Here is a 24,935-nt window from a genome sequence, read left to right as displayed (position 1 = left end):
TTTACGAAACAAACGGGAAACTGTTCAACCTCCGTCGCCTCCAGTCCAGATCCAAGGTCGTCCCACCCTCTGTCGTTGAATTACAGTATGCAGACGACGCTTGCGTCTGCGCTCACTTGGAGGTCGAACTCCAAACCATCGTCAACACCTTCACCAAAGCGTACGAGAGCATGGGCCTTACATTAAACATCCGTAAGACAAAGGTCCTCTACCAACCTGCCCCCGCCGCACAGTACTGCCCCCCGATTATCAAAATCCACAGCTATGCACATGTAGAAGAGTCACATGCAGCCATGTATATACTTGCGATGACGATAACTGAAATTCATTGAGCTATCACAAATACTTGGCACTAATTTCTTTCACTTTTCCAAATCCAGCTCCTTACTGTGGTTTTTTTTGTTGTTTAGGTGACCTTCAACAGCACCTACAAGCAATGTTCACTCTTCTTAGACCTGAAGACAACATCCGATTGGTGAGTTATCCATGTATATGCAAATTCCTCTGCCTTTTCCTTTCAGTGGATTGATGCAGATTTTATGTTCAAAACTGTGCCTTTGGCAAAACCAATGGAAATTTTCCCACAGAAATGTATTTGTTTCATATTCTCATGTACATTCAACCAGCTGAGGGGGCGAGCAGCTGACTTGTTTGCAGGCCGTTAGCCAACTCTGACCTTGAATCGAGCGCTATGCAAGAACACTGGGTTGACTCACTCACTCAACCCTACCCATTGCCCCTTCCCACTTACTAAAATTGGGGATTCATTATATGGCGAGTTGTGAAGGTGTGAAGCAGGGGCTTGGCGCACTCTACATTGGGAATTGGAAAGGTACCATATCTGAAATCTTTTGTGTACTGCTTGCTGCTGACCCAGAGTGGCATTGGCAATGGTCAATGAGGAGCTTGCCTGATCATGCTCAGTTGAGGAGTGGCGCATAGTTTGCAAAGTGGAACCTAGAAAGGGAAGGGTAAATTACATTTTTTTAAATAAGAGAAAAATAGCTTCCATAGTGTAGCCATTTATTGCAGTAATCAAGTGTATGGTCGTCACAATGCAGGGTATTATCATCCACCCAAAAGCTGCTACTTTCAGTTGCCAGATTCATACTGATATTTGGAATAATCTGTTAAAGTTTCTGACCTATATAGCAGAAATGGTACATTATAAGTGGAAATCAGTCTCCATTCTATTCACAATAGTTTTATACTGTTATTTATACTATCTTTTTCTGAAATGATTCTGGTGCAAATTCAATTCTGAAGAGAAACATGAAGCACTTTTATAAGATAATGTACAATCATTGGCAGAAGCTTGGTACTCCTGCCATTGGCACACTAAAACATAAAGCTGACAAATTGCATGCCTCCAGCATTCAGACCCCCAACTTCTCATGGTTCCCAAGAGTAGAGGTCAGAGACATGGAAAAACTAGAATCTCTTGACATTTGCTCTCCATTGGGGGACCAGAGGCGCTCTCCATTGGGGGACCAGAGGCGCTCTCCATTGGGGGACCAGAGGCGCTCTCCATTGGGGGACCAGAGGCGCGCTCCATTGGGGGACCAGAGGCGCTCTCCATTGGGGGACCAGAGGCGCTCTCCATTGGGGGACCAGAGGCGCTCTCCATTGGGGGACCAGAGGCGCTCTCCATTGGGGGACCAGAGGATCACGGGCAAAGTGTACAGATTGGCACTTGTAGATCGCAGGTGTCTACGTGAATGGTACTCTCCCAGAGCCCTAACAAAAAAATAAAGGTTCTTGTGTAAATCTTCGTGCCAGAGTCCTGCAGTACCAACGCTCACCCCTCTAGATATAGACATTGTACCATGTTGCTGGTCAGCAGCAGAGCGGAGGCCACATTTAAACTCTGCCGCTTGATTTATCAAACAGGACATCATAGTGGTGGCATGAAATGTTGTGTTGCCATATCCTGTGCACCAACACAGTAGATTTTGTGGTCTGGATTTGTATTTATGTTGACACAATCTCATTTGAGCCATCTTAATTTTCAAAAATGGCATTCATGAAAGTTAATGAAGTTATATAGGATCAGCAACTTTATACATATTATTTCGCTGTAAGAAATTTTTTTTGGAGCCTGTTCTTAAAACCGCCAAGCCTTATCTGGAAAAGGTACTGTAGTGCCTAGTACTGTTGCATAAGATTTTTTTTAAATACTGAGGTTTAGAGATTCAACGAGTTACAGTAGTTTCTCATTTTCTAAAACCCTGAAGTTTACTTGATTGCAATTTTTACTTTTCCAAGAACTCCTAAAACAACGTTCAGTCGGTTCCCTTTTAATGAATTTACATTCAGAATTATAGTGGACCTTGGATATATCATCAAATCAAATCAAAGACTTCTGTATTTAATAAATCTGTTGTGTGCAGTTATATATTGTGTGCAGTTATATATTCACTGCAGGGTTGACTTTACTGTTGAGTTGGACCAGACACTAATGTGTAGTGCCTATTGTACAGTTACTGTTTTTTAAAAAAAAAGAGACATTATTTAAATCTAGTTTGGTCTTTTATTCCTGTTTACAGATGACATTAAGTATTTGAATGTTTGTTTGAATTTCATCGTTTAAACAAATTCAGTCATTCCACTAGATGGGATTTGCTTTGTGTTTAGTCCCTACTCATTGGCCCGTATTTTCCGATCGGAGGCTTCCTGCGTGCGGAGGACTCCGATCTGGAAAAAATCTACGCCCTTACCTGAGTGTTCCAGAGGTCTGGCCATTTCCGCTCCTGGGCCTGTCCACGACGAAATGTGCAGGGCCCACATATCGCAGGGGCGTATGAGGTTCGCAAGCGTCCCTGGGATCACGTGGGCCATGGGAGCCAATGGGGGAAGGGAATCTCCCTTCATATTTTTGACAGCTTAGACATGTCAAAAGTATGAATGGAGATCATCCCAAAAAGACATCAAAACATTAAATACATTTTTTATCACATTTTTAAAATTACATTAAATATTAAACAAATTAATTTTTTGAAACAAATTAGTTTTTTACGGGGCTAAAAATAAACTTACCTTTAAAAAGTATTTTGAAATTATAAATGAGTGAAAAAATGTTTTTACTTTTTTAAACTCTTATGCTGGTAAAAGCAAACCTTATGCTTGCTTTTACCAGGCGTAAGATTTTTAAGTGATTTCAGCTGGCGGAGGTTCTGCCGAAAGCGGAACTCTTTCTCCTCCCCCCCCCCCCCCTTGCAGAGGCCCTTCTCCAGGGCAGGCGTCCGTTCTGTCAAGAGCATTCTTGACGGATCGGAAATGCCGGTTTTCAGCACATGCGCTTCGCATGCCTGGAACCGGCATTTGCGAGGTCTACGGATGTGCCCGTAGGGATCAGAAAATACGGGCCAAAGTCTGAGTGCAGGTTTTACACTGTACTTGCAACAGCTCCATGCTGGATGACTGAAAACACAGCAGTCCAGATTCAGAGAGCCTAAATTGCACGGTGCTACTGCTCACGTGAAGTAAATCGGAAATCCATTCATTTTACTTGAGTGGCATGGCATAATATTGCATGAAACTCACGACATTTGAATCTGTACACCTATAGGTGAGAACTTGTTACCAACTGTTCATAGTACCAGTTAGCTATTGGGGCATTTAAGACAACCTGCTGCAGACTGACAGCAGCCTGTGGACCTGGTCATGTCTACATGATAGACCGTGCAAATGTAAACACAAAAAGAGTGCAAAAAATACTTAACTCTTTCATTGTATACTGCCTCTCACCCAAAAGCATAAAGTGTCGTCCTGAAAGCTGATCATGGTATGTACGTGTTTGATATATATTTCTTTTTAATATTTAGTATCTGCCTTTCCTGGGCATTTACACCATTGTGAAGTTATTAATAAATTTTGGGTCTCCATAAATAAGAAAGTTAAGTAGCAAAAATATATTTAATACTTTAGACTTCAAAAAAAAAAAATTATTGTGATCAGTGCAGATTTTTGTTTAACCATGTTTCTGTTGTGTATTTTCTCGTGTACTATGATTTGGGGCTGCAAACCTTCCTTCACAGTTAAAGCTACACTTCCACATAAGTTAGGTGCATAACAAAACTAAATTGTTTTACTAAAAAATCCTGTTCAGAAGACAAATCATCTCTGGCATTTAGTTTTACTGCACAAAATTTTATGTATTTACAGATTGTGTTGACATCAGTTCTGTAGCAGTATTTGTTAGTTGTACAACTGATGTGGTCAACTAAAATGAAACCCTCAAAAAGCTGATCGCATTCCAAACACACATTCCAGTGTAAAACCGGGAAATGTTGGCAATGCACAGGTGGTCAGACAGCATCTATAAAGTGGGAAGGCAAGTTATGACATTTTGGATGTGTATCTTTCATCAGAAGTCATCAGTTCTGATGAAAGGTACATACCCAAATTGTCATAACCTGCGTTTACTCTTTACAGATGTAGACTGATCTGTTGTTCATTTCTAACATCTTTTGTTATTTCAGATTTCCAGCAATTGTGGTTTTTCCTTTGATTGTACAAATTTGTATGTTATCTGTACAAATTTGTATATTATCTGTGCTTCTATCATTAAAACCAATATTCCCTCTTTTAAAAAAAAAAAAAAATTGTGTGTGTGTGTGCGGTCCCTTTAATTTTGCTGCGTGATATCTCTCCCAGCGGCAGGAGCTTGTGAGCGGCCTGCGCGGGACCTCAATTGGTGCACAGCCGCACACCTTAAGGGGAACATTGATTAATTTTTATAGGGAATCTGCAGTATATTGTGGGAAATTGTAAGTTACTGGTAATCGTGGTAACAGTGCTATGTTTGGTTGTTTGCCTCTTATTTTAATCCCTGTCCTTTCATATAGTGTCCTTAAATACAGAATGTAAAAAACAATCACTAAGTAGCTCCCCTATTGTCCATTTTCCATAAATACAGTTATACCACCTTAAGCATCCATTCCCTCCACCACCGGTGCAACATGACTGCAGTGTGATTCATTAACAAGATGCACTGCAGCAACTTGCCAAGGCTTCTTCAACAGCACCTTACAAACCTGTGACCTCTACCACCTAGAAGGGCAAGGGCAGCCGGCACATGGGAACACCGCCACCTCCAAGTCACACGCCATTCTGACTTGGAAAAATATCGCCGTTCCTTCATCGTCGCTGGGTCAAATCCTGGAACTCCCTACCTAACAGTACTGTGGGGGTACCTTCACCACACTGACTGCAGCGGTTCAAGAAGGCAGCTCACCATCACCTTTTCAAGGGCACTTGGGGATGGGCAATAAATGCTGGCCTTACCAATGATGCCCACAACCCATGAATGAATAAATAAAAAAACTTACTGATGTCCAGTAATTGCTGTTCCTGACATTTTGAAGTGGAATGCACTGTGCCTTGAAAGTCAGTACATGGAAAAGCTTTCATACAGGGCATCCTTGATTTCAAAAGAAATGCCACAAACTATGTTCCAGCTGTTTCACTGAAGTTCCTTGTTGTGCTTTTCAGATGTGGAGGCTGCATTGACCGTTCCTTGCAACAGGAGCAGCTTCCCTACTCCAAGCTACAGAATCTGCTCCCAGCTAACCATAGATTGGTCTGACCTCATTAAAAGACACAATACTAATCAAGTCAAAGTGTCAGAACACGAGTTGGTGCTGCATTCAGTCTTCTCTTATTAAATATGGAAAATTTGGCATACACACTTTAAATACTGAAATCACTCAACACACATTCGCAAACAGTGAGCAATATGCTTAAGGGGACTGTGGGGGAAAACGTTGCATAATGTACAATATATTTGGAACTGCTTTAAAAATGTCTGCCAATAAGACTGGTGGACGACCAATTAACACATTAAGATTTGAAATGATGAGAACAGGAATGTGACATGTAGAACTTTGTTTATGATTATCAGTTGTATTGACGCACTGTCCAATATAGCCAGCTTTGAATGATATCTATTTGGAATGTCAAACATTCACCGGGCATTAACGCATGACTAGCTACCCTTGCTTATGCCTTTTTATAAGGGAATACTGTTGTTTAACACAGTATAGATTGGAAGTACAGTGTTGTACTTTTCATAGAATATATATTTATAAATTTATCCTAGTTGATGTTTGGCCCCTCAAGTTTAGCCAAGCTAAGAAAAATAAATGCACTGGGTTGTTGCTAGAATTTAATAAAGAAATTATGTAAGCCTAAACTGAAGTTTTTTTAAATTTGAAGTCTATTTCCCAAAAGTTGCACCCAAATTAAACGATTTCTGTTTCCTAAAAATGTGTCCTCCTTTTCGGGTGAACTACAGCAGTGAGGTGTGAGTCACTTATGTGCTACTGTAAGCATGTTGCTCACTGTTTGCGAATATTTTTTTAAAAACTTCCCCTTCCCAGGATTAGGGATTACAAGTATTTGTGGTTGCAATAGGGAAGGTCCTGGAAACTAATGACAAGTCATGAAATATTGACTGCCTAGCCACCAAGAGTTTTGTTAGGTGTTGACTTGGGTCTATAATACATTCACCCATTTCACTTGAGAGATTGAATCAACTATTCTCGTATGTTTGTGCTGCCTATAATTTAGTTCTAATGATATCATAGCCTACAATTCATGTCACAACTGTCAATTTATTTAATTTTCTACCATCATGTACCATTTTCTAGGCATTTCAGGGCCCCTCGGTGTTGAGCAGGGGTTAAGTAACATAGAAACATAGAAGATAGGAGCAGGAGTAGGCCATTCGGCCCTTCGAGCCTGCTCCGCCATTCAACGAGATCATGGCTGATCATCCAAACCCTAGCATCCAGTCCCTACACAGACAGCCATCCCACCCAAGCCGTAACCCCGTAACCCCACGTATTTAATCCCCCCTAACACTAAGGGCCAATTTTTATCATGGCCAATCAACCTAACCCGCACATCTTTGGACTGTGGGAGGAAACCGGAGCACCCGGAGAAAACCCACGCAAACACGGGGAGAATGTGCAAACTCCACACAGACAGTCACCCGAGGCCGGATTTGAACCCGGGTCCCTGGCGCTGTGAGGCAACAGTGCTAACCACTATGCTGTGGGGAGGAGTACATCTCCATGTTGTGGGGAGGAGGAAAACTTTAGGTGTCAGCCTTGGCTCAGTGCTAGTACTCTTGCCTCTGAATCAGAAGGTTATGGGTTCAAGCCCCACTTCAGAATTTGAGCACATCATTTCAGCTGACGCTCCACTGCAGTACTGAGTGAGCACTGCACTGTTGGAGGTGCTTTCTTTTCGAATGAGATGTTAAACCAAAGGTCCCTCTTGGGTGAACATAAAGCACCCATGGCAGAATTTGAAGAAGAGCATATAAGTACATAAGAAATAGGAGCAGGAGTAGGCCAATCGGCCCCTCGAGCCTGCTCCGCCATTCAATAAGATCATGGCTGATCTGATCCTAACCTCAAATCTACTTTCACTCTCCATCCCACCCAAACCCATGTGATCTCCCGGGAGAGGCGAAAAACCAGATTAAAAAACCCAATGACCAATTTGGGAGAAAAAAATCTGGGAAATTCCTCTCCGACCCCTCTAGGCGATCGAAACTCGTCCAGGAGATCACTCTGTCCCTGTATTTCCTGCAGTACTTACCTTCTGTAAGAGGTGATCTCCACCCCAGCCAGGAACAGGCCCAATTTACTCTTGAAGGACTCCTAGCTCGCAGCCTGTTCCCGAGGTCTCCACTAATCCCTGTGAATAGAACCATCTCCTGAAATCTAACACAGAATTAGAACACAAGAAGTAGGAGCAGAACCAGGCTACACGGCCCCTGGGCTCGCTCCGCCACCCACAGGGCCATGACCATTCCGAACCTAGCCTCATGTCCGATTTCCTGCCCGCTCCCTGTAACCCCTAATTCCCCTTACTTCTAGGAAACTCTCTCTTTCTGCTTTAAATTTATTTAATGATGTAGCTTCCACAGCTTTCTGGGGCAGCAAATTCCAAGACCTATTATTGGCCGGGACACGGGGAGACCTCCCAAGCATGGGAGTTCTCCCCGTGTCCCGGCCAATACTATTCCTCAAACAATACCACTAAAACTGTTTAATTGGTCACTTTTCTCACTGCTGTTTGTGGGGCCTTGCTGTGTGCAAAATCCATACATTATAACAGTGACTACACTTCAAAAGTACTTAATTGGCTGTGAAGCACTTTGGGACATCCTGAGGTTGTGAAAGGCGACTTCTTTCTTTGTAACTCAGCAGGAAATTCAAAAGTGTGAGGGAGAATCAAAAACAGGGCTGTCTTCTATCTCCTAGCAACCAGCTCAAGATCAGCATGGTCATAAGTCCGAGTTACCAGCCGTCTTATTTCCTCAGCTGAGGGATGGCTCATGGCAAAACCCAAAGAGAGGGTGAAGAGTAGAAAATACATTCAAAATAAGAAGGCTGCTCTGTGCAACTTAACCACAATACTGCACTTGTGCTCCACAAAGCGTTCATCCTTTTAAATGTGAATTCTACTAGTTTGCTTCACTTGAGCATAATACAGCATAAAGATCGCTATTGCATAGGTAGCTAAAAATAATACTTGTTGCTGTACGGATGTTTAGGAAGTTTACTTTGCAACTGCTCCTGGGAGAACTATGTGCACTTTACAATAAATCTTGTGATGTGGCAGGTGTTCATAAAGGGCTTTAGTTGCCAAGTCTCTCTCTGCTTCTACTATACTCAGCAATGTCTGTCACAATGTCTGGGTGGGATTTTAATGGGGGGTGGGTTTCAGCTAGGTGAGGGGGCAAGTGTCACACATTCTCTACACCCCCTCTCTTTCCCCCCCACCCCCTTCCAGAATATGTTAATTTGAGTCCCAGGCTATCTTAACTCCCAGACCTCATTTACATCCCACTGGCTGCCTGAAATGGGCATAAAAGAGGCAGCTGGCCAGCTGCTGATAGGCAGAGATCAGGCCATCTGCTGGTGAGCAGGTACATTGCAGGGGATGGTTTTGGCAGGATCTCACCGGTGGGAAGCGGGGATGAGTTGGGACTGCAGAGGCCCAGACTTTCCTTTTGTGGGAGCCAGAGGAGTAAGAGTGCTCCACCTCACTCCGCGAAGTTAAGTTTAAAACTTACCTTTTTGGGGCCCTCACTTTTTTTGCTGACTAATTGCGCAGGGTGCCTGCCATGTTCAGTACAATCAGCAGTTAAAATGCAATTGGAGTCCTAACGGCCTCATCGGACCCTGATTTGCATGAGGCTTCCATGTGTAGGGTGGGTGCCTCGCCTGGCTAAAAATAGGGCCTAGTTAGGGTGGAAACGGGCCGGTATGGAGAGGGAATGGGGCGGTAAGTTTTTGGAGATGATTTACCTGCATGGCTGCCCCGTTTCGCCGAGCGGGGTGGGTTAAAATCACCCCCATGTTTCTGAATATTTTCCAGATCAATTCCAGGGTTGTGTTTATATCTGTAAATATTTATTCTTGCAGTTCCCGTGCCAAAATTTAAATCAAAATTGGCCTGTAACGGGTCAGTCTTGCAAAAGCTCCATCGAATCATACCTGCTATGTTTAGTATTTGCAGATGTACTTAAAGCTTTAACTGTACACAATGCTGTGTGAACATCAGTGTAATGCCTCTGTATCATTGTCATAGTGAACAAAAACTGTTTAGATTGAATCTTAACAGAAAACTTACCAGGATTTGTAGATCTTTAATGCGTTACAATAATTAAGCCAGTTAATAGATTGCATAAGTGGCAACAGCTGTAAACTAGCTTGGCTTTATGATCAGGTGACCATAAACCGTCCCAGGTCAGCTGACTGGCATTCAGAGATTGGTTTGCAAATATTGCTATGTTGTTTTGATGCAGACTGGCTCTCTGAAATAAATATTGATAATCCAGCCTACACGAAAGTTATCCCCAGGTTGGGAGAGGATGTATAAATTGATTTAAAATGTAAAGATTTCTTTATTCAAGGCTTAAAATAACAGAACTCTTTCAGAGCTTATTTTCTTCTAAATAATTTCAGGCTGTACGGTTGGAAAGTGCTTATCTAGAACTGACTAGGTACATGGTGGTAGTTTCCACCAATGGCAGACAAGACACGGAAGAAAGTATTGTTTTAGGAATGGATTTCTTCAAAGATAGGTAAGAAAATCTCAAACTTTGACTGTTACCATTTTTTATAAGCTTAAACTGATGGTGAAACTTTCATTGCCATTTAATATAGTGAGGACCTAAGGCTGAAATAAATTATGAAATATATAATGCAGAATAATTACTTTGAGGGATTCAAAGAACATGATTAACCATAAAGAGTTTTGCTGTCGCAATTTATATCATCTGAACTCTTTGCTGGAACTGCTGCCTTGTAACTGATTCCTTGTTGTTTTACATAAAGCTTGTTTTTGTATTAATTGAATTAGTTTATTCATGCAGGAAATGCTTTTGTTGCTGAGAGTTTTGTCAGTTAAAGGATTTGTTTTGTGATTTAAATGCTTTTTTTTACCAATGTCATAATGGGAAGTAATGAATATGGTTTTAGCCATTATTTGATCATTTGGATATCCCACTTCCTCATTTTTTAAACTGATGCCCATGATTAATGGGTTGTAACGTATCCTGTCCAAACTCTTTCTGTCCCTCTCGCATGGTGGTTTGGTTCTGTCTGTCTGTCTGTCTCTCCTGAGCTTATTTGGACTTAAGCACCTGTTGAGCATGTTGCATTTTTTAGCCAGCAATTATTTAACATTTTTGTTGCTTTTTTTGTGTTGTAGTATCTATTTTCAAATTGCAGCATCTCAATTAATAAATTTGCCCAAAAATAATTTTCAATATTCTTTGTGATGGATGCAATCCCATCTGTGATGAGATTACTGTAACCAGTTTAAAATATCCTTCAGATATACTGTGCAAGAAACCAAACTGGAGCAGCCCTTTTTTTAATGATGTAGTTTGGGTATGAACCTTAAGATTTTAACTGACTTATTGTCAATGAATCTCTGCACTGGAACATTAAACTTTTATTCATAAAATGCTAAATATTGCTTCAAAAAGCCAGGTTAAAATATCCCCAACAAAGGATATCTAAAGAAGAACTCTTACTAATGTGTTAAATCACAAGGAAAAAAAATATTGCACTTGACATAAGTAATTAATCTTGTTTGAATAATATGCTTTGCATTGTAATATCAGCTCATGTTCCCTGCACACATTTATAGGTTTTCATAGTCAGTGGGCAGATAGAGGCTTTTATCAATGATGTCCTGTTGTAAGGCTGAAAGTGCTGTTTAAGACCTTCCTACTGTAGCTGTTTGCCAATGTGACAGTATGCAACACTTCTCTAATAAACCTCCGATCTTCTGATCAAGCAAATAACTAGCATTGTATCTGTCAGGTTCATGCTGATTAATGCTTGCTTGTTGCTATGTAAACAAGACAACACACACTCTTTATAGTTCGATGTTTGAAGATGGTGGTTCTTGTGTGCCATTCTGTTACAGGGTGCATTTAGAAATGGCTTGAGCATGTGGCTGGGGGAGGACCTAAGAATATCCTCTGATCATGGGGAGCTTTTTATAAAACTTTCCATGAGGTCATCTTGTGCAGTCAACACAAGTTATTTCTGTTAACTGTCTCCCTGAGCACCTCTCTCTCTCTCTCTCTCTCTCTCTCTCTCTCTCTCTGTAGCAAGGTTATATAGTGATCACAATAAGCACAGTTTCCAAAATCTGGACTGCACAAGTGGTGGTTATATGTTAAATTACACATAATTTGATATAATATAAATGCAATCTACACTTTCCGTATACTGGTTTAAAAAAATTTCTGCATACTGCAGATATCTGTATTCAAAAATATTGTGTCTACACCTCTTGTTTCTGTGCTGTCTGGCCATTGTTAGGCGAGCCAGTGCAGAAGAAAAATAAAATTACGGATTCAGTCGGAGCAGTAATGCACTGAGAAAATCGTCTGGAGTTTTCTCAGACCAAGTTCATTCATTTTTTTTCTTTGGCACATTGCAGCTCCAGCTGAATGGCTGCTTAAATTCTGTTTTGATATGCTTAAGCTCACCAAAACTGTGCTCATCCTACAATACAAATATTTAGCCTTGCATACAATTGATCTCAACTTGAAGATTTAAAAATGTATTAGAGGATTGAAACCATTCCACTGTGACGATCAGAACACGGTAAAGAGACAAATGGAAATCCTGTCAGTTCTGTCGAGCGGCCATCGACTTGAAATGTTAACTCTTTCTCTACAGATGCTGTCTGACCTGTTGAGTATTTCCAGCGTTTTCTGTTTTTATTTCAGAATTCAAGCATCTGCAGTATTTTGCTTTTGTAAGAGAAAAATGTGCTTTGGAAGGTGCTTCAGCCCATTGTTAAACTCATTGCTTTTTATCGAAGAGCAAGAGCACTTGATATCAGTACTGTAGTTTAATTCTTGTTAGTTTAAATGTTTTTTTCACTTTTTCCAAATGTACTTGAGCTGAGTACAGACTGTAGTTGTATGGACTTATATTGATTATGCCTTCTCTGTAATCCTTTCTGCTGAAGATATCGGCATAAAGCAATGTGCAACATAGTATACAGAAACTATGCTAATTTTAGATTACATTATCTTTGCAGCAATACTTGCACAATGGGCCTGGTTCTTCCATTATGGAGTGACACGTTGATCCATTTGGATGGTGATGGGTAAGTACACTCAGTACCTAAACATCTAATCTCAAATAGTAAAACCTTGGGAACCCAGCACTAAATGTCAAGTAGTAAAATTCTTCTTGTTCCAAGATATTGCTTTCAAGACAACACAAAGGAGAGGCATTTGTTACTGGTAGTATAAAAGGAGCCTATCTGAGACAAAGTGACAAGAAAAATCAGTCTGGATTCCTGCCCTATCCAACCACGCCTGATGGAAGTGTGCCTGCGTGGATATCTGATGAGGGCAGAATTGGTTTTGGTTCTGATTTTTATTCATCGTCACCCAGCTTGTCACAGCCTGCTTGTATCACTGTCCAGGCGGTCTCGTAAGAACAGAAGAATTCTTGGGAATATATCTCTCAAATCCATTTATATTTTCTGCTTTAATTTGCATGAAAAATAGGCAGTTAGGCAAAGCTTTAACCCAGCCTGAGTCCAGGGCCTAGAAATTCGGTTTTGGCGCAGCGAGGGCTTTAGCGCCGGAAGTTAGTGCCGGCGCTAAGTCCCCCTGCGCGCGCCAAAAATTCAGTAGCGCCGCGCCCAAACGGCTGCTGGCGCTACTGAGGGGTCTCAGCGCCTCAAAACTGGCGCCGCATTGCGGCGCTATTCCGGCGCTGCGGCGCCCGCTGCGGTGCGGCAGGCTCGGGAAGTGCAGGCCTCCTCCTTCCGTTAAGGAGGAGCTGCCTGCACCCGGCCGCGGCCCGCGATAATCTTTTTAAAAATGAGCCCGGCACCTCGGACAAGTGCCGGGCTTGCTTCTGTTCCGGGGGGGGGAAGTCCGGGGAGGGAGCTGCGGCCAGGCGGCCGGCGGGAAAGCGGCCGGCCGCCGCGGGGCCTTTAATGCGCCGGCGCAAAGTTCTGTAAGGCACCTCTGCCAGAACGTTGCTTGCGGCTGCCACGGGCGAGGCGGCCGCAACTCAATTTCCGAGTTCGGGCGGGTTACCATGGCAACCGGGACGCTGTGCACACCGATGACGTCATCGGTGCCGGCGCAGCGCTACCGGCCTAACGCCGATTTAGGGCCCCTGTCAATTTCTAAACTGGCCATAACTTCGGCGCTAGGCCCTCTAGCGCCTCAAAAGTGGCGCTCAGGCCAGTGAATTTCTAGGCCCCTGTCTTTAAGCAAGAAGGTCAAAGAAAAAAAAATGTTGGTAAGAGAGGGGAATTTATTTTTACCACAGTTGAAATAAGTGACTTGATGGCCATTACTAGCTGTATACTCGCGTTTCAATTATTTACAGAATTAATTGCTGAAGCCTATTCTATGTGGTGTATTTTCCTACCAAAGATGTTGGCTTAATAAACGCTTCACTGGCCAGGAGTTGGTTAGGAACTGAATCATGTGACCAGCATTCACTCCGTCATCAACCAGCGATGGAAGCCCATTGCCCATCACAATACAAGAACTGTCATATTACCACATGGCATTTATGACATAATTACCACCAACAGAATTTGGATTTTTCAACTATAAACAACTCCGCTACTTTGTTTAAACATTTTGTTCTGCTCCCATGGCACTTAATCAGCCATTTTGTCACCTTGTGTACTCCCGAAAGATGGAAGTTATCCCCTGAAAGCCATGGTAAATATGAATTGTCATTTTATAATGGGGAAAAAAAAATTTAAATTAACGAACTGGTTACTGTGTGTGGCTTTCCCCAAAAGGTATTTTATTACTTCCTCTTTTTTTTTATCTCTCTTTCGTGCGCTCACGTCTTCTTTCCTTCTTTCCTTCCTTCCTTGATTATACCCACTGTAGAAGTGTTCAGCCCTCTTGACTTCTCATGTTGACAGATCAGAGCCCTTCCTGTACTGAGATTGTGGGTGCACCATTTTGAGTTACACCTGTTTATTTTTCTAAGTTTTGCTGATAACTTTAATAATTTCAAATGGTTTTTTCTGCTCTTCTTTCCCTCCCAAGAGGATTCAGTGTGTCGACGGTGAACAGAATTCACATCTTCAAGCCTGTGTCTGTACAGGCAATGTGGTAAGAACTTTTGGAACATTTTTGCTATTTTTCTGCAGGTTTTCTCCAGCACCAATTTGTTAATGATGAAATGTAAAGTTCCATTGCTGTGCTGTTTCAGCTAAAAGCTGACCATGTATTCTCAAATAACATGCAAATGACAAATGGTTGCATAATTTTGTATGGCTACAGAAAGAGATATGGTGCAGAAGATAAGCACGGCAAAAGCCAGCAAGCTCTGTTAGTTTGGTTGTGAGGAAATCTGTAAGCTAGTACATGTGAAGACCAGAAGTTCATGTTTGTGAATTTTAGCTATGTTCTGACTGAAACAATTATAGCTCATTGTGCATTGTTTAAATGTTGCATTGTTTAAATGTTGCAGCCAAAAGCTGCATGTTTACTTGCTATTTTTCTCATTTGGCATCATAATCAAATGTAAAAATGCAGTAGTCATTCTAACATCAAAAATGCACTTGCTTTGGTAGATATTGGTAAATGTGTACAGCTAAATTAATCCTTTGTTATCCCTGCTGTCAAAACAGCCTCATTTATTAAGCACATCTTTGGGGGAAAATTTTTTTGATGTGTGACACCAACTGTGAATTATTTTTATTTTCAGGTCAGCTTTGCAGAGTTTGCACAAAGCCTGTGAGATTGCCAGGACGCACAACTACTACCCCGGGAGTCTGTACCTAACGTGGATTAGTTATTATGAGAGCCGTATCAATTCCAACCAGTCCTTCGTTAATGAGTGGAATGCTATGCAGGATGTGCAGTCTCATCGCTCTGATTCACCTGTCCTCTTTGCTGAAGTGTATGTACATTCCGATTACTGTATCTTTGAGGCCCCAGCATCCTGTAAAAGCCTTTTAGTACTGTGGGGATAGGTTAGCATCTACTTGATCTAATTGAGCCATGAGCTAATTGAATGACAGCACAAGCTTCAGGGGCTAAGTGGCCTATTCCTGTTCCTGACTTCCTAGAGCAGGGCAGTGGGTTTTGTTTTGGATTTTTCCAGCCAAGACCAGCACAGGCACAATTAATCAAATGGCCTCTTTCAGTGCTGTCAAATTCTATGGTTTTAACTATTTCAATTGAAGGAATTTTTTCCTCCAGCCTTTATTAAAGAATTTGAATCAGCATAACTTTTATTATCACTATAGTAGCATGTAGACACACATGCTTCAGTAGACAGAAGTTTTGATTTTCATCCCTAGACATTTATATCTGATAATTCTATCCTGAAGTGTTGCAGTCAAAAGGAGGGATCCTTAGCCCCGATGAGTCCTTATACATAATGATTTTTGCTTTTAAAACTTCAAATTTAGTCTATAGAGTTTACTTGTGAACTTTATTTTAGAACTGGAATGCACCACAAGATTTTTTTCCTTCTAAAGGGCTGCAACCATTATGCCATTTCATCATTGAGATAAAAGGGAAGAATGGAATAGGATAGCAGTGTAAACTATTTTGTACAATGTTTTGCATACATGTTCAATATTATTTGTCTTTTTGAAGCCACAATGGTTACATTTTTATGTTTGCAATAATTGCATCACCTGTAAATATAGAAGAAGAAAAAAGATGGGCACATTCTGGCGTACTTGGGAAGACTTAGCACTGCAACCCAAGGCTTAAAGTAATGGCAAGGTATCCAATATGTACATACTGGTTAAACAGGTAGACGGGACATGATTGTAACATTATAATCAGCAGGATTCATGGGTGGGGATCATGGTTTAGGCCTGGTTGGGGGGATTACAGTTGTGTTTTTATGTGACTGTTACACATCATTAATGAGCTCCTATCTGTACATTTTACCAGATCTGATTTTTAAAGACGTCATGTTGCCCTTCCTTTCCTTTTAACAATGACCTATAGATCTTAAATTTGTACTTGGGACAGGGAGGTATATACAAGTAAGATTGCTGTATTGCTGGATTAAAAAGTCTTTATTTTCTATAGCCTTATATCCTGTCTGTCTAAAACATCACCAAGCACTTCACATGTAGTGAATTACAGGAAACTTTGGTTTATCCGGAGGTTAAAAGTCCAGAAAGCTCTATTTACCAGCAAAATTCAGGAGCTGTTTCCTATAAGTTTTTTTTACTTCTCGTTGCTTTTTTTTTCCCCAGTCAGGCTCTGCAAGGTCTGTAGCTAAGCAACAGGTTCAGCTAGAGACACTTTTAAGCTGCAGCCGACTGTTTTGAAGCTGTTGCTAAGCAACAGGGTTTGTTGATTCACACGGAGCTGAGAATCTCCGTATGTTTCAACATTAGCGCTGGTTTGTCCGGCAGTTTTGATGGGACAGCAACAGCTCAGTCCCGTCGGTGCCGGATATCACAAAGTTTCCTGTATGTTGAAATGCAGTGCCTGTTATGCAGGCATATGTTATGTCCCCTCATCAGAATCCAGTTAACTTGGCTGTTTCAGATGCTGATGGACATGCTGTACAATTCTAGCATTTTCCGTGTTTGATATGGAGCATATTTTTTTACCCATAACTAAATGAAGCTATTTATCTGAAATGCAGAAGTAATCATTGGCCAGTTACCATTGGGTGCGAGGTCACACCAGTCATTTTGAATTGGTCGCCTGCTGCTTTGAACCAAAAGTTGTGCCTGCTTTGGTTTCTTGGGAGCGTTCCCATTCCATACGCCAGGCCAACCTCTGAAATGTTTCTGGGGAAACCCTGAAAAGAATAAAAATTCTATGATGCACATTAGCTATATAATTAAAAACTGCTTCCCACTATATAGCAAATAAAACCGGTCTTCCTGTCCTACAACTGTATTTCTGCTGACACCTTGTACAACAGTCTGCGCAAATAGAAATAAAATGTAGCCATGTATTACATTGTTGGTTGAAGTTTTTTTTCTCCATTTATTTTGCTGCATAAATTTTTGTGCAAAATTACATTAAAAAAAAAAAAAAATGACCTGATAACAATCAAAACCTTTCATGTCTCACATCTGAACATGCTGATACTAACTGGTCCAGTAGATAGGCTCCCATCTGTGACAGTTTTTGTTGATTAGGAAGACTATTTTTACTAACCGTGATAAGAAGTTGGGCACTGCAGATAGCCACCGACTTGCAGACACCATCCAGTTGCTACCTTATTAGGAAGCTGATGGTACAACCTTTCTATGGAAGGTGAACAGATGCAATATTGATGAGTTGGAAATATGGGTAGCTTAAAATATAGAGATTCAGATTAAAATTGCAGTGTTCAATGAATGCTGTAGTGACCGTACTTCAACATTCTGGGAAGATGGCACAGATCAAACCAGTCAAGTCCTCAAATGTTTTCGTATAGCTTGTGTGTAGAAGTAGTCTTGAGACTCGGTATGTTAAAGCCCCCCCTTTCATCTATGTGTGTGATTTAATAGTTAAAAATAATAGGTGAAATAACTTGTTTATTAAAATACTAAAGCATTGTGGTTACTCTGTCCAGGGACCAGACAAAAATACAACAACTACTTATATGGCGTAGGAAAACCTCCCAAGGCGCTTCATAGGCACGTAATAAGACAAAGACCACCTACTTTGACTTCTGTAACATTGTCCATCTTTTCCGCTACTTCCAACCATCTGCTGCTGAAACCCTCAGCCATGCCTCGTCACCTCCAGATTCGGATATTCCAATATTCTTCGAGCTGGCCTGTATTCTTCATCCTCTGTACATCTCGGCTCATTCAAAACTCTGTTGCCCAAATCCTATCCTACACCAGGCACCACTTGCCCATCACCCTTGTCCTCGCTGACCTACATTAGCTCCTAGTCCCCAACACCTGAAAGTTAAAATTCCCCTCTTGTGTTTCAGTCTTTCCTTAGTCTCACCCCTCACTATCTCTTTAACGTCATCCAACTCTACAGCCCCCTGCCTCCAAATTCTTATTGCTTTGACTTAGTTTTTTGTGCTATTCCCCCTCCCCTCTCACACCATCCCACCACTGGCAGCCATGCTTTCAGTTGCCTAGGTCTCTTGCTCTAGAATTAACTCCCTAAACCCCTTTGCTTTTCTACCTCAATCTCCTCCTTCAAATCCCTTCTTTAGCCAAGCTGTTGGTCACCTTTTCAAATATTTCCCCCTTTGGTTTGGGGGTCTTTATTTTCTTTGCATCTTTGTGCCTTAGGATGCTTTTCTACAGAAAACTTGCATTTATATAGCACCTTTTAAATATTTAAAATATGACATTCAATTAGTAACCAGGCCATCAAATTAGTAATTTTTACCACAGTTTGGGGTTCATCTGGTGCATATTATCCACTCCATTCGTTTTGCAAATTTCAGCTAACTTCTCCGGAGTTACAGATGGGAAATGTAGATTTGCTTTTGAAATCTCTTCACAGTAATAAAGGCTAACATGCATTTTCTGTAATTTAGAAACACCATCTCTGGCAACTGTTTTTGTATCATATACATTTTAGCATTTTGATTAGCTGAATTAAAAAAATAAAGCTCCAAGGAATAGTTTTTATTGATACAGTTCCCAGTTGAACTTTGTTGCTGAAAACAATGAGAGTTCATGTGTACAGGCGAATATTGTCCTGCCCTGGAGTAAGATGCATCTTTCTTGCCTTTTCATGGTCCGGTTATTTGTTACAGTATTAGAATAATTGTAAGTGGGGGATGTGATCTTAAAAATAAATGGCAGTGTAGAGCAACTGTTAGTTGAGGTTAACCAGGAAATATGACCTTCAATTTGAAAGCTGACTATGTTCTACTGGTAACGTTTCTTTCCAACAAAAGTATAATTATTGTATTTGTGTCACTTACAGACCAACAGAGCGAGAACTGACTGAAAGACTAATCAAGACTAAACTTCGGGAGATCATGATGCAGAAGGATTTGGAGAACGTCACCTCAAAAGAGGTAGTGTATACCCTTACTAAAGAAAATTGACAGGATTCACAATAGATTCTGAATTGATATTCATTGGCTGACATTTTTTAATACCATGCAAATAAGATGGAGAAATAACTTCAAAACCCAAATGTTTTGCAATTTGAGGTCTTAAGGTGATGTAACTTAAATATATATATAAACAATGATTGGGATACTTAATTTTAGAATGCATCTTTACCTTGTCCAAGATTCTTACTGACACAGTGTACACTTGCTTGTCTCTGTGTAATAACCAGCTAGCCCAATTTTAACTGTTTGGAGATTGAGTTCAATTTCATCTTCCAGTGCAGAACATATGGGCCTAGAAATCCAGTATAGCCACTTTTGGGGCGGTAAAGTCGGGCGGCCGCTAAAGTTTGCGCCCGGCGCAAAGTCGAGCCCCCTTCGCCGATATTCAGTTGCATCGCCTTAAGAGGTTGCTGCTGCGCTAAAACAGGCGATGCACGACTATCATTAGGCACTAAGCCGGCAGCCCGGGGCGCTAACACCGGAAGTTGGACGCAGGGCAGGTGCGGCGAGCTGCTGATTGCCGGCAGACACTCTGGCTCCGGTGAGCTCTTAAAGGGGGAGGGTGGATTTGTTTTTTTGACAGGCCGAGACTAGTGTATTTGTGTTTTTGGGGAGGGCTTCTCTCCATCACTTTGTTGTTGTTCCTCCTCCTCCTCCTCCTCCCAAAGAAGGAGTGTTGCAAAACGGCTGCCTTTTCTACTGCAGGAGTGCCCTTTAATTTGCGCTCCCCGCGGCCCACCTCAGCTGTGTACCGTTCCACTTCACAGTCGTTCGGGCCGCCAGGCGCACAATGGGGCGGCGCGAGTGAAGTTCTGGTTCCGGGCGCGCACAGGGCGTTGCACGACGAAATGACGTCATGATCTGCGCGCGCAGATGAACGCGCGCAATGACTTTGCGCCGGCGCTAAATGTCTACTGAAGTTGGGGCGAGGCGCAGATCGCGCTGCGCCCGGGCGCTAAGTGCCTAGCGCTCGAGATCTACTCCTCCTAAGGCGCTAATGGCTGGCGCAGCCAACTGAATTTCTAGGCCATGGTTTCCATATGATCACTCTCATTCTGAAATATGACTTCAAACAAGGGTGGTTGCTGATTTTAAATGAAGGATCGAATGAACTGTCTTGACTTGGACTGAAAAAATAGTTTTACCGGGCTACCAAATCTGATGTTTCATTAGCCTGGTTACCAGTAAAGAATTTTCTGACCCTGCGTTATTTAACTGCTGATTGCTTTTGACCTTGTGTAAAATGCATGGGTCTCAAAAGCTAATTGTTGTATTCATTGCAGATTCGCACAGAATTGGAGATGCAGATGGTCTGTAACTTGAGAGAATTTAAAGAGTACATTGATAACGAGATGATTGTAATCTTGAGGCAGATGGACAACCCAACCGAGATATTTGAGCATGTCTACCTGGTATGATCATTATACTCAGCCACACCTCTGATCACTATTTCTTGTGGGTATGTGTGTGATAGCAGAAATTAATGTTATCTGATGGATGATGGGGAGTTGAGGAGAGTGAAAGGGAAGGAAATCACAACCGGCCTCTCTTGTGCTGGCTTCTAAACAACATTGGTTTTTCTACCTCCTTCATACAAATGTGATTACTGTAGTTTTGGATTCCTATTTACGACAATATTAGAAGTTTTGAGAAATTCTCGAGTACTTTTAAAGCTTGAAATTTCTCTGCAACCTGCTTGTTGACTAATGTTATCACAGTTTTTTTTTTACTGCTATTATCTGTATTAAGTCTAAGTATTTAAGTTCCTGTAGTAAGTTTTTTCTTAAAGTAGGAAAGAACATTTCCAAAGGGTTATATTTGCCAGAGAGACTACGTTAGAAATCCTCTCTGGTGAGCGCTGTCTTGCCTCCTCTTGGCACCTTTCCCCTGTGGTAGCCTGAGACTAGGAGCCGAATCTCTAGGGAATGTCGTGTGTCATAAACTTCAGCTTATCCAAAACTCTGCTGCCCGTGTCCTAACTCACACCAAGTCCCATTCACCCATCACCCCTGTGCCCGCTGACCTACATTGGCTCCCGGCCTGGCAACGCCTCAATTTTAAAATTCTCATCCTGGTTTTCAAATCCCTCCATGGCCTCGTCCCTCCCTATCTCTGTGCCCATCCCCGATTTTTAATTGCTCCACCATTGCCAGCCGTACCTTCAGCTGCCTATGCCCTAAGCGCTGGAATTCCCCCTCTAAGCCTCTTTGCCTCTCTACCTCTCTCCCCTCCTTTTAAGATGCTCCTCAAAATCTACCACTTCCTGCCCTAACATCTCCTTATGTGGCTCAGTGTCAAATGTTGTTCACTAACGCTCCTGTGAAACGCCATGGGACGTTTTACTATGTTAAAGGTGCTATATAAATGCAAGATGTTGTTCTGCCACTTTATGGTGTACCATATTGGCACACTACCACACTGCACTACCAACTTGGCTGGAGGGTCATTAAGGATGCAAATGTAGCCATTTTAAGCTTTTATGACAAATCTAGAACACTGTCAATTCCAGAGAAATCCCAAGATGTGCTCATCACGTATGTGATAAAAGTATTACATTGGCTGTGAAGTGCTTTGGGATGTCCCAAGGATGTGATGAGGTGCTGTGTGAATGCTTGTTGTTTTCTGTCAGCTGTCTATTTGTCTTTTGCATTGGCTGTGAATACATAAGAAATAGGAGCAGGAGCAGGAGTCGGCCATTCGGCCCCTCGAGCCTGCTCTGCCATTCAGTAAGATCATGGCTGATCATCTACCTCATCTCCACTTTCCTGAACTATCCCCATAGCCCTTGATTCTCTTTAATATTCAAAAATCTATCAATCTCTGCCTTGAATATACTCGATGACTGAGACTCCACAGCCCCTCTGGGGTAGAGAATTCCAAAGATTCACCACCCTCTTGAGTGAAGAAATTTCTCCTCATCTCAGTCCTAAATGGCCGACCCCTTATTCTGAGACTGTGACCCCTGGTTCTAGACTCCCCAGCCAGGGGGAAACATCCGCCCGGCATCTACCCTGTCAAGCCCTGTAAGAATTTTGTATGTTTCAATGAGATCACCTCTCATTCTTCTAAACTCTAGAGAATATAGGACTAGTCTAATCAATCTGTCCTCACGGGACAATCAGTATGGTGAACCTTCGCAGCACTCCCTCTATGGCTAGTATATCAGGAATGCAGGAAGTTAAACGGTTTCATATAAATACATTTTTCTTTGTGACTTGACTTGACTTCTCTCTGCTGTGACTTATCTTATTTTGGAGTACTTGCTTTTGAAAACTGTCCTGACGAGGTTTCCTGTATTCAAATTTCACAATATGAAGCCAGCTACTGCCTGCTTATGTTGAATTGCAGTCTATTTTATAAGGATGGACAATAGTCAGCTGGCCTTAAAGTCAAAGAGAATTTATTTTAGTGGCAAGGCATAAGCATTACTTCAAAGAATATCTCAGTAAATCCATTTTAATCTGTGACCTTTTCACAGCTCATGGTTGTCAGTTCATTCAGAAAATAACCTGGAACTAGTGTGTGCCCTTTTCTGCTTGCCCAGGGTTGGATGTTTTACTGTTTTATTCTTGTACTTCACCTCTCTTCATTCCCCTTGACCCCCCCCCCCTCCATGGTGAGTCACCGGCACTTGTATTCTTTCCACTGGGATGGTGAGTGAATGAGTAGCCGACTCCTCTGCATTCTTCAACACCACTGTTAATTTGTGGCTTTCCATCAAGAGCCACATTTATCTCCAGGGGAGCAACAGATTGAGAGCCAGTTTTTCTTGTGCATCATACTTTGCACTTTAGCTCTGAAAGTTAAGGAAACTACAAGACTCACAGTAGTTAAAACTATTGTATTATCCTGCTTGGTATCATCTTCATGCCAGTCCTACCCTGTCCAGCCATGGCCATTAATTCAATTATTTTTTTATTTTTTTTTAAAGGCTGGAAGAAAACTGGAAAAGTAAGATGGTTGTAACAGAGTAATACTGCTACAGAACTTTTAATATGCTAATCGAATCATTCAAGAATTTGACCGGGTACAAGTTTGCTGGAAGCTTAACTTCCCTTTTGCTCAAATATGACTGTAGGTGCATTACTGCACCTGGTTGGTGGGTGGGGGGGGGGGTTTGGTGCGGGGAAGGAACTTGCTTGCATCTATACCTGAGCTACTTTGTTTCTGTGCTCAATATCAGTACAATCTGTTTGGATTATCCTGTTAGACCTGAATCTCAGCCAGCTTCTCTCTGTTTTCAGGGTTCAGAGTGGAATGCATCCAATTTAGAAGATTTACAGAATCGAGGGTAAGGGCCTCTGTGATGAAACATGATCTGTTTGGCCAAGCCATCAAACATAACTGTCGACCAGCACTGCATGAAGGGCAAAAGGTTTAGTCTGTTAAAGTACTGCATGCCCCTCAATTGTAATCTTCTCTTGTATATGATCATTTAAAAATGTGTTTATCAAGTTTTTGTAAGACCAGCCCAAATTGTCAAATGTTGATTTGGCGCAAAAACAAATTCTTGAATTATACAGTTTTTTCCCAATATCCGTTTTGGTTAATGTTCTACACATGAAAACCACTTAATTTGATTCCCAGTTAAACTTGAACATTTCAGAATTTGCTTACCAAATATTTCAGAAAATAAAACAAGTATCCAGTAATAGGTATGCTGAGGGAAAATCAATTTGAGGCACATGTATTTTTTACTTCCTTTCCCTTACCCCTCTGCACTTGCAGGCTTGTATGAAATTTCCCAGTTCAAATGCCTCCAAGTCAAAATCCAGTACTTGTGTGGGATCTGATTTACAAGATAGTTTATAGTTCTTTACCACCAGGTGCTGACAGGACTATGGCTCTGAGCAGAAACCTGAAATAGGCGGTTTCTGAGGAGAGAGAAAAGATTAAAAATAGAAATGCTTCTTGCCTGTTTTTTTTTATTGTAGCAGTTTAATAGGGGAGTGTTTTCTATTGGAAATGTTCCTTCCTTCCCAGTTCTTCCGGCAACAACTTCTTTCTTCTATAATTCAGTTCTTTTTGTTACACCTGTAGGATCTAACTCCTCTCAAGGCAGCATATTGACTAAGAACTGTAAGCAGGATATTTTAAACATGTTTGCAGACACTTTTCTATTTAATCAAATCAAATCAAAATCAACTTTTATTGTTAGTGCACAAGTGCAGTACAACGAAATGTAGGCTTGCGGCTCCCGAGAGTGTACATTTGGATTAAGACATTAAAACATTCAGCATACATTTGGCTTGTAGTATATTAACATAAACATAACCATAGATGTGCAGGCTTTAGAGTTTATTTGTGGAGTTCAGTAGGATGACAGCCCTGGGAAAGAAGCTGTTCCTAAATCTGGTCGTACGGGTGCGAATGCATCTG

General features: G+C 41.6%; 1 protein-coding gene across 4 annotated transcripts in view; it reads left to right on the top strand.

The window, feature by feature from the left end:
- Positions 1-24,935, top strand: part of LOC147102482 (protein phosphatase Slingshot homolog 2-like) — a 201,785-nt gene that overhangs the window by 151,080 nt on the left and 25,770 nt on the right. For 3 of the 4 annotated variants that reach the window (XM_085964977.1, XM_085964976.1, XM_085964978.1), the window contains 8 exons: positions 411-475; positions 9,987-10,105; positions 12,592-12,660; positions 14,591-14,656; positions 15,255-15,449; positions 19,421-19,514; positions 20,840-20,968; positions 23,801-23,847. In XM_085964977.1, coding sequence (XP_085821103.1) covers positions 411-475; positions 9,987-10,105; positions 12,592-12,660; positions 14,591-14,656; positions 15,255-15,449; positions 19,421-19,514; positions 20,840-20,968; positions 23,801-23,847 — 784 coding nt within the window. Of the gene's footprint in view, positions 1-410; positions 476-9,161; positions 9,882-9,986; positions 10,106-12,591; positions 12,661-14,590; positions 14,657-15,254; positions 15,450-19,420; positions 19,515-20,839; positions 20,969-23,800; positions 23,848-24,935 lie in introns of those variants that run through there. The other variant, XM_085964979.1, reaches the window with a different exon arrangement.

This window comes from Somniosus microcephalus, chromosome 22, assembly GCF_052327205.1.
Source record: "Somniosus microcephalus isolate GS21.2 chromosome 22, FLI_Smic_1.0, whole genome shotgun sequence".
Classification (NCBI taxonomy): Eukaryota; Metazoa; Chordata; class Chondrichthyes; order Squaliformes; family Somniosidae; genus Somniosus; species Somniosus microcephalus.
The sequence above is the reverse complement of the archived record's forward strand: the minus strand, read 5'-3'. Positions and strand labels throughout refer to the sequence as shown.